The sequence below is a fragment of the Eretmochelys imbricata genome, chromosome 3, assembly GCF_965152235.1.
Source record: "Eretmochelys imbricata isolate rEreImb1 chromosome 3, rEreImb1.hap1, whole genome shotgun sequence".
Classification (NCBI taxonomy): domain Eukaryota; kingdom Metazoa; phylum Chordata; order Testudines; family Cheloniidae; genus Eretmochelys; species Eretmochelys imbricata.
This window is the reverse complement of record NC_135574.1, coordinates 159,468,590-159,486,423: the sequence shown is the minus strand read 5'-3', so window position 1 is coordinate 159,486,423 and position 17,834 is coordinate 159,468,590. Positions and strand designations below refer to the sequence as shown.

General features: G+C 43.1%; 1 protein-coding gene across 1 annotated transcript in view; it reads right to left on the bottom strand.

Annotated features, from left to right (window-relative positions):
• The window catches only part of LOC144262242 (calpain-8-like), a 47,299-nt gene extending 29,769 nt beyond the window's left edge, over nucleotides 1-17,530 (bottom strand). The window contains exons 1-4 of the mRNA XM_077811926.1: nucleotides 17,288-17,530; nucleotides 13,549-13,618; nucleotides 1,627-1,745; nucleotides 353-486 (exon numbers count right to left, since the gene is read on the bottom strand). Of these exons, the coding sequence (XP_077668052.1) occupies nucleotides 353-486; nucleotides 1,627-1,745; nucleotides 13,549-13,618; nucleotides 17,288-17,530 (566 nt within the window). The remainder of the gene's footprint in view (nucleotides 1-352; nucleotides 487-1,626; nucleotides 1,746-13,548; nucleotides 13,619-17,287) is intronic.
• Nucleotides 17,531-17,834: the final 304 nt, after the last annotated feature.

Below are 17,834 nucleotides of genomic sequence, written 5' to 3'. Positions count from 1 at the left end.
ATGGGGAAGAAAATAAGATAACAGAGATGCAACAAGGAGCATCCGGCCAGTTTCCACACACACACACACCCCCACACATTTGCATTACAGAAATAATGGTGTAGAACCCAATCTGTTACTGTACACATAAAAGTGTTACTTGTGAAACTAGTAGATAAAACATCTTGGGGCAGAAGATTGGCAGTTCTCCCTGAAGTGTTTGTGGGAAACAAGAAATGGTGTGGAGAGAGGAAGGAGGAGGAATAAGAGACTGACACTAGGGCAGAATGTGTTGGGCCTGGCACCAGCATGGGTTGAGACAGTCACATTCCTTGCACTTATTATGGCCTCTCTCAGAATTAGCCCCACTTACTTAGCATAGGCCTTCTCCAGCAGGGCACTCCAGAACTCATTGCCTTCCTCTGAGTGAAGGAAGAGCAGCTGCCCATTTTTGGTGGGCAGCCTGTCGTCAACAATAACATCCACCCACTCCCCAAACTGCCAGAACTAAGGAAAGAAAGAAAGGGTGGTTAGAGTGGTGTGCTACAGTTACCTTCCTGCTAAAAATCCTCCTGCCATTCTCTGCTTCTCACTGTCCCCTGTGCTATGGAACAGTGTCCCACTTCTTGCTGGCCATTCATCTTCTCCTCTCCATCTTCACATCCCTCATGAAAACCCACTTTGAGGAATCCTTCCGACACTGGGCTCCTCCCCATTGATTTCTCCTCAGTCTCCCGTATTTGAAAACATATCTGCATTTTGTCCCATCGATATTACGCTGCACATCATTTGGAACAGAGACCAATGTGTTTTCTATGCTCTGCTTTACTAGGTTCTGTAAGGCTTTGGTACATTTACAAGTACTATGTGAAGGTTTAATAATAGGTAATGTTATTGCTGCCTTGGAAGGAACATCTAGAACATTCTCATAGTGTGGTCCATGGAGTACTTTTCGTGTTCACAAAGACCTGGCTGGCAGCTGGGATGTATTAAGGCCTAAATTTTGAAAAGTACATTAGGGTACCTAACTTGGGGCACCCTGAAGAGGCTTCATTTTCAGAAAGTGCTGTGCACCCACCCACAGAAAAAATAAGGCCCCCTTAAAAAGTACTTCAAGTTGGGGCACCCAAAAACACTGGTCACTTTTGGAAATGTAAGCCTGTGTACTTAGCTAATATTTATTCTCTGTGTAAGTAGCTGCTGGAGTTGCCACCAGGATGTTATGTGATCACAAATGAGGGGGCAGATAGACAACCAGACAAAGTTTGGGAGGCAGGCAAATCCACAGGACAATCTCCCTGTGGAGATGAAATGTGGCCTATACTGTGAAAAAGTTGGCACCTGACCTAGAACATTCTGCTCTAGATCACAGTGGTATAAATCTGGAGTAACTTTCTTGCCACCACTGATGCAGCACCGGGTTTACACAGGTGTAAGAGAGCAGAATTCTAGCCAACAGAGTATGTATAATTCCATTTTGTTATAGTCTCCTCTATTCTCCCCCTCCCTGTCTATCTCACTTGCACACCTTAATTGCTGAATATCTAACTTGTCATCAGCAATGAGACAAGCTACATTTACCTAAATATTGGATCTTTCTTTTGTTCCTCACATCTTGATCCTGTCTGATGGATTAGCAAGAGTTACCTGGAAATGAAAGATCCCAGCGTAGTTATTCTGGAAGCTCTGATCTTTGGGAACAATTCGATACAGGATTTCTTGATCCAAGGTAAGAGATGCAATGGCTGCTAGGAGCCAGCAGTCACCTGGGAACATGCAAGTTTCAAGATAGAAATGTGCATCAATAAAATATGGCCTTGCAGTTCCTTCATTTTGTCCTACACCACTAATTGAAATACTCTTTGAATAAAATGCCAAAGTAGAGTGCCCTGTGAGATCCTATTGGAAGTCTAGTTGCTGGATTGTTTTGTTTGTTTGTTTTTAAATATATCTATTTTGCTTATTTTTCCAGGAGGGGTGGGCAGATTCTAGCTTTTGTGTTTTTAATACTGTTAGGCCCAAATCTTGATTTAAATTCTGCCAAAGTTTCCAGGGCTGATGACACTGGTGGATTTGGTGTTCCAGTCTGGGGCCTGTAGCAATGCGACAACCCACCAGCACAGCACCTCCTGCTGGACCTCCTGGGAATTAGCTCTCCAGAGCACCTTCTGCAGGCCGGTGTCTCACCTGCACTGGCCCCCATGTGCCTCCCAGACCCTGGTGTCCCTTTACCTTGGGGTGCTGCCCCCTGCAGTACCCCCATAGTCTCTGGGTCTCCCCTCCCAAGGGAACGCCCACCCTCTATCCCCACCTTGCCTCAGTGGCTACTGCCAGTCACCATCTAGCCTGCGCTCACTGGGGCAGACTGCAGTGTGTAATCCAGTCATCATTGGCAAGGAGGGTTTGGGCCTGCTGCCTTTGCCTAACAGTGAGCTGCACCTCTGCAACCCCAATATCTTTCCCAGCCTTTAGTAAAGCCTGCAGGCTGGAGCTCCCCCACTCCTCTAGCCTTTCCCTAGCCCTGCTCCACACCAGATACCCATCTCTCCCAAGCAGCCAGATCCTTCTCTCTCCACTGCTAAAGAGAGACTCTGAGCACCTGGCTCACAGCCCTTTTATAGGGCCAGCTGTGGCTGTTTCCCCAATCAGCCTAAGCTTTTCTCTCACCCCCAGCCCTCTCCAAGGGCTGGCTTTTAACCCTTTCAGGGCTGAAGTGGGGTGACGGCCCTGGTACAGAGCCACTTCCAAATTTTATTGGTGTTTAGACCATGTTTTTACATGCTTTTTAATGCCTTCAGGGAGCAATTTATGTGGCTGAAGCAATCCAAGGTCTGGGCTTCCCACAGAATTTTAATTTCTGGATGATGGAAATACCATGGGGGGGAAAAAAACAGACTTCATGTTCTTTCATGGCCCCAAATGGCTCCCTGAGGCATTAGAAAAAGATCAGGAAAACAAATACTACTTCTGAGATATTTGGGTTGAACCCAGCCTTAGTTTCTTCATGTGGACACACATAGCAATATCATCAGTTGGTGTAAATCAGCAGCTGAGGATCTGGCCCAAATAGTCTAAACTGGTGTGTGCTTTAACATCAGAGGGCAGCAGTTAACTTCTTAAAAATTAGATAAGTGTATTCACCGTAGCAGAACGTCCAATCCAGTTCGGCAAGAGGCTGGGAGCCGCATGCCCTTGACTGTCACTAGCTTGAGATTAACCTTGAATTGGAATAAAGGTGCCCAGCACCTCCCAGCATCAGAAGCCTAATTAGGAAACTGCTGATGGTTAAACTGCTGCCCAGGAAGTTCTGAGACATGTTTGTACCAATTCCCATAGATGTGCCCATCATTTAGCGAAATGTAACTCTCAAACTAAAACATGCATAGCTCTCCTAGCATTGTAGTTCGTGTTTTAAGGCCTAGCTCTTAAAAAAAAAAAAGTTAGCTGATATGAGCGGAGATGAGAAAGATCTCTCCCCACACACACACACACAATGCTGGTCCGAGGGGTAAGGAAATGCCATACTGGTGTCACCATGTTTCCAGGATACCAGCACGTAGCATGAGAGTATTTCAGTACCGCTTTGCATACATGCAGGGTCCATACACGTTGCTAGCACTGAACTGTAGTATCACACATGTTTTGCCCCACATGAGCACGGTTGAAGAAGCAGAATTAATCATGGTCCTTGTGGTAGCAGGGGGGTGTGGTAGAGGAGGGGCTCCTGATGTGGAGAGGAAAACAACAGCTTTTGAAGTGGAAATTTAAATCCTCATCTTTCTATGTATCCCAGCTACTGGCTCCCCTGCCTCTGAGTTCCTCGGCTGCTGCTGCTGGCCTGCTCTGAAGCACACAGTGCTAGTTTTGAGGAGATGGTGGAGCAGCTCTCCTGGTATTCCTGCTATAACAGTATCCAGCGGAGAACAGACACAGCCCATTGGTAAGGACGAGTTAGAGTTCTCCCCATATGTGATGTCTGGAAATGCCTTCTCTGTGTTACAGGCCAGGCTTTTGCAACTATTGAAATAGAGCCTGCCCCATTAACTACTGTGTGTCAGCAGCTGGGAATTGCTTGACCTCAAGGATGGCAACCTTGGGAATGTTTAGTCAGCACAAAACTATATAGACTCTTCAATTAAATGAGAAGCCTTCCCTGTGCTCATTCTGAGTCTTACTATAGTAATGTAAGGTCCTGTTCCCCTAGGACAGCGCGCGTGCCCACAGAGTGAAGTCCTTCACAAGAATTCCCCAGGGGAAATCTCCCTCTGTCCTAGCATTTAGGCGAATGCCAGCAATTCCATCACTCAGTCATTTCTACTTCCTTCAAAGGAGGCTAGATCACAAAAATATGGGGTCTTGCACGTTGTTCCAGTTAGGAGGAAAATTTGATGATGGAGTCAGGGACTTTTGATGCATCTTGTTTATTTACAAGGAGTGTACGAAGTCCTATTTCTCTGAACAGAGGAAGAACCAAACAATAGTTTCCTTGCTCACAGCACTAAACCTCTTTTAGCCAGCACCAGACCCAGGGGGGAGGGATAGCTCAGTGGTTTGAGCATTGGCCTGCAAAACCCAGGGATGTAAATTCTATCCCTGAGGGGGACATTTAGGGATCTGGGACAAAAATTGGGGAGTGATCCTGCTTTGAGCAGGGGGTTGGACTAGATGACCTCCTGAGGTCCCTTCCAATCCAGAGATTGGAAACTTAACTGTTTCTACTATCTTAAATGAAGGGCAGTAGTTACACCCACCAGCATGCGTCATGAGCTTTAATCCAAACTATAACTATATTTTAGATAGACATTAAGGGCTGGTCTATCCACCCACAACTCACACCAAAAGAACTACAGTGCTTTTAAGTGGCACCATTTGTTATTTTGGCACAAGTCTATGGTGTGGATATTCTTATTTCAGAATAGAACACTCCTATTTAAAATGAAACTGTGTGATATCCACGCACAGCCTGGCACTGAAATAACAAAAAATGTGAATCAAACCCCATTTAGTTATTTTGGTACAAGTCTGTGGATAGATCAGCCCTCAGTCAGGTATTCTTAAATAAGGACTCATGGTTCAACACTGACCTTAATGCTGCACATCAGACCCTTCTCACCGTGCAGGGTCCTACAGACTTGAATGTGGCTCAATGAGGGTGCTGGAATTAGCGATGTCAAGGCATTTTCAGGATTGGGCCTAATTAGATTAAAGAGCTAGGCTTACTTAGAATGTAAGCTTTGGGGGCAGGGACCATCTCTGTTTGTACAGTGCCTACAATAGGGTCCTGGTCTTGACTGGGGCTGTTATGCACCACTGCAATAACAATAATAATACACGGATAAAGAAAAGGAGGACTTGTGGCACCTTAGAGACGAACAAATTTATTTGAGCATAAGCTTTCGTTAGCTACAGCTCACTTCATCGGATGCATGCAGTGGAAAATACAGTGGGGAGATTTTATATACACAGAGAACATGAAACAATGGGTGTTACCATACACACTGTAACGAGAGTGATCAGGTAAGGTGAGCTATTACCAGCAGGAGAGAAAACACACACACACACACACTCACATCCCTTTTGTAGTGATAATCAAGGTGAGCCATTTCCAGCAGTTGACAAGAATGTCTGAGGAACAGTGTGGGGGGGGGGAGAGGAATAAACATGGGAAAATAGTTTTACTTTGTGTAATGACACATCCACTCCCAGTCTTTATTCAAGCCTAATGTAATGGTGTCCAGTTTGCAAATTAATTCCAATTCAGCAGTCTCTCATTGGAGTCTGTTTTTGAAGTTATTTTGTTGAAGAATTACGACTTTTAGGTCTGTGATCAAGTGACCAGACAGATTAAAGTGTTCTCCGACTGGTTTTTGAATGTTATAATTCTTGACGTCTGATTTGTGTCCATTTATTCTTTTACGGAGAGACTGTCCAGTTTGACCAGTGTACATGGCAGAGGGGCATTGCTGGCACATGATGGCATATATCACATTGGTAGATGTGCAGGTGAACGAGCCTCTGATAGTGTGGCTGATGTGATTAGGCCCTATGATGGTGTCTCCTGAATAGATATGTGGACACAGTTGGCAACGGGCTTTGTTGCAAGGGTAGGTTCCTGGGTTAGTGTTTTTGGTGTGTGGTGTGTGGTTGCTGGTGAGTATTTGCTTCAGGTTGGGGGGCTGTCTGTAAGCAAGGACTGGCCTGTCTCCCAAGAGCTGTGAGAGTGATGGGTTGTCCTTCAGGATAGGTTGTAGATCCTTGATGATTCAATGGAGAGGTTTTAGTTGGGGGCTGAAGGTGATGGCTAGTGGTATTCTGTTATTTTCTTTGTTGGGCCTGTCCTGTAGTAGGTAACTTCTGGGTACTCTTCTGGCTCTGTCAGTCTGTTTCTTCACTTCAGCAGGTGGGTATTGTAGTTGTAAGAACGCTTGATAGAGATCTTGTCGGTGTTTGTCTCTGTCTGAGGGATTGGCACAAATGCAGTTGTATCGTAGAGCTTGGCTGTAGACAATGGACTGTGTGGTGTGGTCTGGATGAAAGTTGGAGGCATAAGTATAGCGGTAAGTACAGCGGTCAGTAGGTTTCCGGTATAGGGTGGTGTTTATGTGACCATCGCTTATTAGCCCTGTAGTGTCCAGGAGGTGGATCTCTTGTGTGGACTGGTCCAGGCTGAGGTTGATGGTTGAACAGCTTAATGGACTAAATCAGGGGGCCCAGATAACCTTCATCCAAGAATATTAAAGGAATTGGCCCATGAAATTGCAAGCCCATTAGCAAGAATTTTTAATGAATCCGTAAACTCAGCGGTTGTACCATACAACTGGAGAATTGCTAACATAGTTCCTATTTTTAAGAAAGGGAAAAAACATGAGCCGGGTAACTACAGGCCTGTTAGTTTGACATCTGTAGTATGCAAGGTCTTGGAAAAAATTTTGAAGGAGAAAGTAGTTAAGGACATTGAGATCAATGGTAATTGGGACAAAATACAACATGGTTTTACAAAAGGTAGATCATGTCAAACCAACCTGATCTCCTTCTTTGAGAAGGTAACAGATTTTTTAGACAAAGGAAACACAGTGGATCTAATTTACCTTGATTTCAGTAAGGCATCTGATATGGTTCCACATGGAGAATTATTAGCTAAATTGGAAAAGATGGGGATCAATATGAAAATCGAAAGGTGGATAAGGAACTGGTTAAAAGGGAGACTACAGCGGGTCACACTGAAAGGTGAACTGTCAGACTGGAAGGAAGTTACTAGTGGAATTTCTCAGGGATCGGTATGAGGACCAATCTTTTTATTACTGACCTTGGCACAAAAAGCGGGAATGTGCTAATAAAGTTTGCAGATGACACAAAGCTGGGAGGTATTGCCAATACAGAGAAGGACCGGGATATCATACAGGAGGATCTGGATGACCTTGTAAACTGGAGTAATAGTAATAGGATGATAGTGAGAAGTGCAAGGTCATGCATTTAGGGATTAATAACAAGAATTTCTGTTATAAACTGGGGATGCATCACTTGGAAGTAACAGAGGGGGAGAAGGACCTCGGAGTATTGGTTGATGACAGGATGACTATGAGACACCAACGTGATATGGCCGTGAAAAAAGCTAATGCGGTCTTGGGATGCATCAGGCGAGGTATTTCCAGTAGAGATAAGGAGGTGTTAGTACCGTTATACAAGGCACTGCTGAGACCATTGTTCCCTCTAAACTGCGTGTGTGTGCACACGCACACAGATCCTAAACCCCGTGCACGCGTCGAAATGCCGCACGCACAAAAATTTGCACAGAAGCACAATTCGCACAGAAGAAATTATTTGCGCACACGGCCTGTCAAAAATTAGAGGGAACATTGGGTGAGACCTCATCTGGTATATTGTGTGCAGTTCTGGTCTCCCATGTTTAAGAAGGATGAGTTCAAACTGGAACAGGTACGGAGAAGGGCTACTAGGATGATCTAAGGAATGGAAAACCTGTCTTATGAAAGGAGACTCAAAGAGCTTGGCTTGTTTAGCCTAACTAAAAGAAGGCTGAGAGGAGATATGATTGCTATCTATAAATGTACCAGGGAGGGAGAAGAATTATTTAAGCTCAGTACCAATTTGGACACAAGAACAAATAGATATCAACTGGCCATGAGGAAGTTTAGACTTGAAATTAGACGAAGGTTTCTAACCATCAGTGGAGTGAAGTTCTGGAACAGCCTTCCAAGGGAAGCAGTGAGGGCAAAAGACATATCTGGCTTCAAGACTAAGCTTGATAAGTTTATGGAGGGTATGATATGATGGGATAGCCTAATTTTGGCAATTAATTGATCTTCGACTATTAGTGATAGATTTGCCCAATGGCCTGTGATGGGATGTTCGATGGGGTGGGATCTGAGTTACTACAGAGAATTCTTTTCAGGGTGTCTCGCTGGTGAGTCTTGCCCACATGCTCAGGGTTTAGCTGATTGCCATATTTGGGGTCAGGAAGGAATTTTCCTCCAGGGCAGATTGGCAGAGGCCCTGGGGATTTTTCGCCTTCCTGTTCAGCGTTGGGCACGGGTCACTTGCTGGAGGATTCTCTGCACCTTGAAGTCTTTAAACCACGATTTGAGGACTTCAACAGCTCAGACATGAGTTAGGGGTTTGTTACAGGAGTTTGTGATGCAGGCAATATGCAATTTTTTTTACTTGTGAAGTGAGCAAATTGATATCTCAAATTGTAAGAAGAAATAAACATGAAATCCCACAATGTCATTTTTAGAATTACTTTATTGACTACACCCTACATTTAAAACAAATTGTTCCTTCTTCACAACTGTACCGTGCTAACTGATGTTCTCTTTGAGTAATGCTGTCAGCTTCCTGGTTTGATAAAATAATCTCAGTGAATGCTAAATCTGTGGTAATCTTTGTGGCACCTTAGAGACTAACAACTTTATTTGGGCATAAGCTTTCGTGGGCTAAAACCCACTTCATCAGATGCATGGAGTGGAAAATACAGTAGAGAGGTATAAATACACAGCATATGAAAAGATGGGAGTTGCCTTACCAAGTGGAGGGGGTCAGTGCTAATGAGTTAATTCAATTAAGGTGGAAGTGGGCTATTCTCAACAGTTGACAAGAAGAGGTGGAAATCACTTTTGTAGTGCTAATGAGGCCAATGTAATGAAGGTGACCCATTTCAAACAGTTAACAAGAAGGTGTGAGTATCAGCAGTGGGGAATTAGTTTTTGTAGTGACCCATCCACTCCCAGACTGGACACCATCAAATTAGGCTTGAATAAAGACTTGTTTTTGCTGATACAGACTAACACAGCTACCACTCTGAAACCTGTGGTAATCTTGGAACTCTGACTCAGATTCCTGTATAATTATATGATATTTGCTCACCTGTGCTGCACTCATGGTGACTATAAAATAAAATCCACAAGAAATATTTACTTAGAGTCACACAGAGGCTTCTTTCGTTAATGCTAAAAGTGTCTAAACTGGTAAGAATTTAATTCTCTAGTCAATGATCTAGTCAAGTAGAGATGGACCCAAACTGAAAGCCGAGATTGGAGAGAGACAGAAAGAAACTCCCCAAATTTAGAATTTTTGAAACCCAGATCTGAATTTTGCAGCTCAGAGGCATCTCTGTATTAAACATTTCCTGCTATTTCAGCAAGCCCTTAAGCTGAGAATAGAACCCAGGCAAAATGCTCTCACTCTCTTCTTTCCCAGCCTGTGATCCTTTCCTTCAACATCTGCCCTCTACCCAGACTTGACTCTCAGTTCTACCCTTCACTGCCAGCACTTGCCATGGAGCTCACAGCACACAGACTAGACTACCCGACTTCCGCAGTGCAGTGGATTACAATACATTAGGTCAACAAGTTTATTACTTTTAAAGGAGGCCTGTTAAAGTTTTATACTAAAATGAGTTAAACGCTACAATTGTGTGTTAAATACTGCAAATAGAAGAGGTGCAAAGGTACATTCAACAAAGAAATAGGCTTTTAGGTTCCTCAAAGACTATCTAGTTGGCCTCAGATCCCCTGATCCCCAGAATGCATCAGTCTGTGATACAGCAGCTATCAGAAACCACACAGCCTATGGAGATAGGCTTTATGAGGGTTATAAACATATTATACAGTGAAACCTGTCACAGAAACCACTAGTATTAAGCAAACTCCTGTGTTAAGAGGCCAAAAAGAATCCCCAAATATACGGAGTACAGTTCAGATCCACCGTTATTAGAAGACATCTCTCCCAGCTAGGTTTTTGCCTGAATGAGCACTTTATCTATGCATATATAATCGCTACACATAGAGAGAAAGTGTGCATGGGACAGATCTTCAGCTGGTGTAAACAGGCATAGCTCTATTGGCTTCAATGAAGCTACACCCATGTACACGGTCAGAGGATCTGGCCCTCTGTTTCTGACGTGTGTACAGTGCTTCAGGAGCCTTCAGGATGAACGGCACTTTACACATGCAAATGGCATGGATCTGGAAAGCTATTTTAAGTGTATTTTTTCATCCCAGTGGATGTAAAATACTATTTATTTTTCAAAAATAAATCTCTGCCACTTGCTATTTGAGGCCTTCAGAAAATAATGTTGGGGTTAACTTATTTGGATAGCTATAAGGAAACTTCAGAGGTCACCTTTAAATAATAGAGTGTGTGTGACTCTGCATTTTAAGTTGTAACGAGGCCATCAAAAAGAAATGGTTCAAAGAGTGCATTTAAAATATTTCCAGTCTTTCAAGTTCCCATCAAACTCACCATGCTGATATTCATCTAACTTACGCCGTTGTCAACTAAATAAAGTTTAATGGAGTGAGACTGTAACTCTGGATTTCCTGCTTTTGTTCCTATGAGCTCAGACCTGTAGTGTTCTTTTTAAAAGCAAAACATGTCACAAAGAAATATAAAAAATGGAGTTTATTCCCCTAAGGGACTAGTCAGTGAGTCACACAGTTGACTTATGTAAATATGTAACCAAGGTTTGTTTCACTAAAAGTGTTTTACATACAGGGCTTAATAATCAGCACTTTGATATTCAAGCTATTAGATTAAATAACAAAAAGGCCCACTGTGGCCTCAGCAGTGTTAAGCAACTACCACCTGAACATTAAAAAATCTGCTCCCTGGTTATGCTCCAAACTCAAGTCAATTTTATGTATGTATGTATGTATGTATGTATTTTTATAAAGAGACAGAGTACTGTGGAGCTGATAGAAGTGATTCTATTCAGAGATGCAAGCCGCCCTGCATTATATTATCAGCCTGATTTTCTACCCTTCCCACAAGCCACAGAGGATTGTTTTGAGAGATGGGCTCAAGCCAGACAATTTTGATTCCGATTTCAAGAACCTCCCCAAAAGTTATGGGGTGATCAGCTCCCAGGCTTTGGGGTTCTCCCTACAGGACTCTGTTAGGAAATCTCAGAAACATGCCCCACGCTCTAGTTCAGAGGAGGGGGATTAGTTTTGGCCCATCTTTATTATTCCTGCTATGTGATTTACTTTGGCATTAGTCCATGGTGAAAGTCTCTGTTTACAAAATGCCGCAAGGCCATCAGACTTCCACGCGGGGGCTGAAATGAAGAAGGTAAAGAAGGAGCTGGAACAACTGGCCCTGAGGGAGCCTGCATTCTATTTAAGGTGTTAACCAAAACGATGTTTGTTATGTCTGTATGTCAGACTAGACAAGGCTGGAAGTATGCTCCAGTCCCTTAGCTTGTAAACTGCCATGGAAAAGGGGTTTGTGTTCTGGGCATGTAAAAAATCCACATCCATTACAGAAACTTCATAAACTGATGAAGTGAGCTGTAGCTCACGAAAGCTCATGCTCAAATAAATTGGTTAGTCTCTAAGGTGCCACAAGTACTCCTTTTCTTTTTGCGAATACAGACTAACACGGCTGTTACTCTGAAACCTGTCTTCATAAACTGTGATGCTGACAAGAAATGAAGCCTTTACTATTCTTACTGAACAACCCCCTGAAAATGCAGTAAGTGATCTCCTATGCCCAGATGCATAAGTGAGTAAATATTCTGGAGCAAGTATAGGATTGTGCCTCTTATTTTTAGCAATTGGAACACACCACACTGAGGGATTTTCTAGCAATTGCTTTAATGGAGCTGTGTTCACTGGGGCAGCACTTGTGTCATTTACTGTCAATGACTTGCAGAAATGGCATGAATCTTATTTGCAGAATTGATGAGACTGAGGTAAGGTTAGAACTACTGCAGTAAGCACCTTGGAGGGGAGGGAGCTCAGATGCAATCTAACTAATCTATCACGTTCTTATTACAGGGCTTTCAGAATTTTAGGCTGTGTGTGTTGGCAAGAAAGCCTGTAATGAATGCTGCTGCTGCTGTTTTCCAAAGATGGATCTTATCAGTTGGGCAGCAAACAAAGAAAGCATGTGTTGGGTTAGAATAAGGCCTTAAAAAGGAATTTAAAAAATAGTTAAAGACCCTATTAAAGTTCTATGTAAAGCAGCATTGGAAAAGCGGGTAAGGAAGAGTCAGCTTTGCTGTGAAAAGAAAAGGAGTACTTGTGGCACCTTAGAGACTAACCAATTTATTTGAGCATGAGCTTTCGTGAGCTTTGCTGTGATGAGTGATAAAACGTCTTCCAAACGTTCATCAATGTTGCTCTGCCATTCAAGGAGAAATGTTTGATGCCACCTTGCCCTGCTATGTTTATGTTTATGTGTGCCTGGTGTACGGTCTCCCCTTTCTTTCTCCAGTATTTGCTACTGTTCTGCACCAAATGCTGTAGAAATAGAATGTTCAACATGAAATTGGAACAAATTACTTGTTAAGGGTGACCCTGCTTAGCTGATGTGCTCCGTTAATTTCTGAACGACGTGGTCAGCATTCCTAACTCATGGCCATGACCAGATGGATTGTCTTGCCAGTATGTTGATCTGGCAGATATAGCACTGACCACTGTTATTCAGGTTGTAAAACAATTTCCATTTTAACCCCTTGTTCTCACACACTCAGACCTTTCGGAAATATTGAGCTTCTGGGATGAAACTGTCCATGCTCACTACCTGCTCTAAGGTGAAATTGTTTGGAAAGCCTGAATAAAATCCCCCAATTATTTTAAATACATGACAATGTTTTTTTTAAAACAAACAAACAAACAAACAAACAAACACATTTTTATTGTAAAGTTATGACAGGGTTAAAAAATCCCACAAACACATATTTTTCCCTAATATAAAAAAATTCTTACTTTTTTTAAGTGATAACTTAAAAATAGCTGAACTTCAAACTTGCTATGTAAAGAGGAATGAATGAGCATTATGTGTGCTGCTGAGTTTGGGGGGAAATGATATAAAAACCCCTCCTGTTGATCATCAGCAGGGTTTGAACCTGAGACCTTCAGCACGGATTTCAATTATTTGATCTAAAAGAGTAATTCCATTAGCTGATAGAAGTAGTAGGTCCTGCCCTTTTGCTTCTATGTAGCGCAGAATGGAATACACTTAGCTAGTGTGTTACATGGCTTTTCAAATAACAAAAGGTATTTTCCTGTCTCTCAAACAAGCAAAATTCTGCTCAATTACTCTACTCACCCAGGATCCCTTGGCGAATGTCTGTCCGAGTGGCTCCTCCAACTATAAACTGAGGATTGGTACATAACTCCTGAAAATAATTTTGTTAAATTCATGTTAATCTTGGCAGTCTGACAAAAGCTGCAGTTTGTTTCTGACCTATTTCAATTCAAAATCCAGAAAAAGACGAAATGTAAACATTTCCAATATATTTAAAAGATCAAGATTTAAAAAACGCTTTGGAAAAATATTCTTTAACTGTGTTATTAGCAACTTCTCAGGTTATAGATTTCAGAGTAGCGGCCGTGTTAGTCTGTATCCTCAAAAAGAAAAGGAGGACTTGTGGCACCTTAGAGACTAACCAATTTATTTGAGCATAAGCTTTCGTGAGCTACATGAGCATAAGCTTTCATGAGCTACAGCTCAGTGAAGCTTATGCTCAAATAAATTGGTTAGTCTCTAAGGTGCCACAAGCCTCCTTTTCTTTTATCTCAGGTTATGAAAACTCAGCTGAACTTTAAATTCTAATGTACTTTACATTTACACCCTTTGAGCCAAATCCTGATGCCCTTACTCAGTCATTTCTGCCGCTGACATCAATAAGAATTTTGCCTGAATAGGGAGTGAGTAAAAACTGAGAAGGAACTTCAGGGTTTGGCCCTTTTTCTTTATTCTGCAATTCATTGGGCTCAGTCAATTCAACAAGGTTGGTCAGTTTCACTTCCTGGTACTCAGGCACCAGCATCCTGCTGTTTTTTGGGCTTGTGTTTGAACTTCCCACACCTATTTTCAATGCACTGAAAGGATACACATGCAAACATTTCTATTGCTATTAGTTTTTGTAATTCTCCCACTTTTTTAGAATCTTATTTTGGGGCCAGTCAGGGATTTTAAGTTAGAATGTCTTCTCTCTCCACTGCAAGTCTGAATAGCCGAGTTACAATTAGAGATGAAATTGTCCATACTCACTACTGTACTTGCTCAAAGGTGCAATGTTTGGAAAGTCTGAATAAAATCCTCCAATTATTTTAAACCTAGGACATAGTTTAAAGTCTCCCTACTCTCTCCAAGGACAAAAGTCTTCACTTGCTCTGAGCACTTCACCTGAATTTCTAAATGAAGGTGATAAGCAGCATACAGAAGAGTTTTTGGGGTGTAGGTGTTAAGAGAGAAGCTGAGATTCTTTCCCAGTGGGAGCTGGGCCCTGTTGACAGAGAGCTTGCTTCAGAATACGCATCTTTGGACGGTGGGGGAGCCAGGGTGGGTCTTATGATTTATGCTGCCCCAGCAAGAGAGGTTCCTACAATGCCTGAGAGGAGAACTAGTCCATTAGCTGGTTCTCCCTTTAGTCATGCTGCTGGAGAGAAAGGTGGGTCAGCTTTTGATCTCAGCTTGCATGAGATAAAGCTCTCTGAGGTGCTGCTTGCTTTGCTTATGCCTGCTTTTGGCCCGTTGTCGAGGAACCCCAGCCCCACCGCCCCGCCCACAGTATCCTGTTCTCTGGGTGGGTAGGGTGTAGGAAGGAGGCTGGGGCACTGAGCAGCCCCCTCCGAACTGCCCACATACTGCAGATCTCTGCTGCAGCAGCACCTCATGGCAAAAAAGTCCAGCGTGACTCATTTTCAGTTAGGGTACGTCTACACAGCAATTAAAAACCCACAGAGGCCGGTGCCAGCTGACTTGGGCTTGCAGGGCTCAGCTAAGGGGCTGTTTAATTGTGGTGCAGATGTTCAAGCTTGGGCTGGAGTCTGGGCTCTGCGAGGGGGGCAGGTCCCATCTACACCACAATTGAACAACCCCTTAGCCTGAGCCCTGCGACCCCAAGTCAGCTGGCACCAACCTCCATGGGTTTTTAATTGCAGTGTAGATGTACCCTTCGATACCTGTCATTTCTGAATCTATGCCAAGTGACTAGACAGTAAATGTCTTCCTAGGCATTGTCTACTTTCCTCCAATCAATTTTATACAAACCTAGTGACAAAGCACAGAAAAGAGGCCTGTAATGGAAGGATATCTGTCCATAAAACAGAGATGCACTATGCACCAGGTGCGGGGGTGAATTTAGCACTGAGTGTTTGTTTCATGACTAGACATTTTCCCAGCAGGAACTTACAGACTCTGTCCAGTTCAGACAAAATCAGGTGAAGGGTAATTTCATTCCCCCAGAATCCAGGGCAGAGCTTACAGCAAGAAAACCCCCTGCAGAACAGAGAATCCAGGGGGGGAAATGAGCAAGACCTTTAAGCATGTTACTTGTCACTGAAGATTTCCATTCCTTTCAAAAGTCAGAGTCAGAGCCTGGTCCCTTCTCAGGTGAACTAATAAATGGAGGGTTAGGAGCTGCCCTCGTAGTTGCTACCGCATCCTTTGTGGTTGCTACAGCATCCTTGAGGCTGCAGTAGTGTTCTACACAGCCTCTATGCACAGGGCATAGTCCAGCAGAGCTTTGTAGTTGTAGATTGTCTATGATTCTGTCCCTCCCCCAGGTTCCTTTCCACCACTTTGCTGCAACGTGCAGGGGATAAAAAGTTCCTGCCCCTGCCCAGGCTGGCTTTGCACCATTCAGAGCTGGAGGATTTAGCCCTTCTATTCATCTTTGGTGTTAACCCTAAGGTTGTCCATGACCAGCTAACACGTTGGTCATCGTGACTCTTTGTCTACGCTAGGCACTGAGTGGTGTTTAACAACATGTTAATTCAAATGTGTGAGTTAAAATGTTTTCTCATCCAATGCCAAGTGTGGACATATACAAGATATGTTTCCCTAGCACCCACGCATGAAGTATTCAAGTGCCAAATTAGGAGGCTGTCAAAAAATAAGGGGGTTAGGGTGGAGACTTGTAATAAAAAACATTTTAGTGCAGCAAGTTTTAATTTTTCATTCATTTGAAAATTTTTGCAACATTTTTTAATTTGAAAATTTCTTTTTTGAATTTTTTCATCTTGGAGGAGGTTTGTGTTCAGTGTTACAGTTTAACCCCCCCCCCCCCCCCCCGCTCTTCCCCTGTGCACACACATTCTTTTTTCCTTTTTACCAGTTTTTCCTTTTGTCACTGAAGGAAAAAGGGAGAGGGAAAGGGAGAGAAACAAGGGAAAAAAGGAAACCCAATAAACAAAACGAAAAAAAGCCACAAACCCCTACATTTTTCATTTTCATCGACAACACTAATTTTTTTTCTATGAAAAAGCCCGTTTTTTAAAATTAAAAATAAATTTCATTTAAAACGTTTCAACCAGCTCTTCAAAATATGGTATTTTGGGGGTTGGAATTTTTAAATTTTTATTTTAGTACAAGCCTAATTTTCCTGGAGTAATACCGGAAAACACATGACACCAGTAATAAGCTTTAACTGGTGACCAACAATTCCCAGGAGGTTTGAAGGTTCCATTTGGATAAGCATCAAAAGTTCAGATGCTTTTCTCAATTGTACTGAAACCTCTCAAATCGGCAGCGTGGTGCTGGAAATCTTATGAGAGCAGGCTCTCCCTCTGCATTTCTGGGGCTTCTCCCATCCCAAAGGGCTTGAAGTTGGACAGCAGCTTTTTTTATGATACTCCATTACTTTCACTTCTGGTTAGAAGGGGCGGGGGAAGGGAGATGATGAAAGGTGGCAAAGAATGAAAGGGAAGGCTAATCTGTGCCTTTTCCAGACTTCAAGAAAGTTCCAGCTCAGATTCAGTTTGGATTTTGGAGTGAAAGTTCAGGTTGAATCTGATTTGATCTGAATCTAGTAAAACATGTAATGATGAAGCTCTCTTACCGTGGGTCGCTTCCAGACAATACCCTGCGTTTTAGGGGAATATGGCCCCAAGTCCCTATAGCCCAGGGCAGAAGAACTGGCTGGGAATTCTTCATCCTTAAACAGAGTGCCAGACTGCAAGCACTGCTGCCTCAGAGCCTCATAATCCTGATTTAAATACTTCACTGCCTTCCCATTGGAGCCAAGCCCTTCTAATACAGCTCTCTCTTTGGACAACTTAGCTGCGACTCCTGCCATCACCATTTGCCTCCAGCGTGGTGGTGTGTGTGTGGACAGGACAGCTCCTATCTCATGAACAAGAGGGAATGAATATAAGTGAGTGGCCAGGTGGGGTGGAGCGAGTGAACACATTACACAGTCCAGCACCTTTGGAGGGAGGAGGCACAATGCAAATGCACATATGTACTCAAGACAAGAGGAAAGAGAAGCTGGGAGGAGACAAAGAACCTGGGCCGATGACTCATTGTAGATTCTGGCTCTCATTATCTTCTCTATTTGTATAACAGCGTGGGAGTTCCCTCTCTATATATGTTTAGCAGAGGGCAGG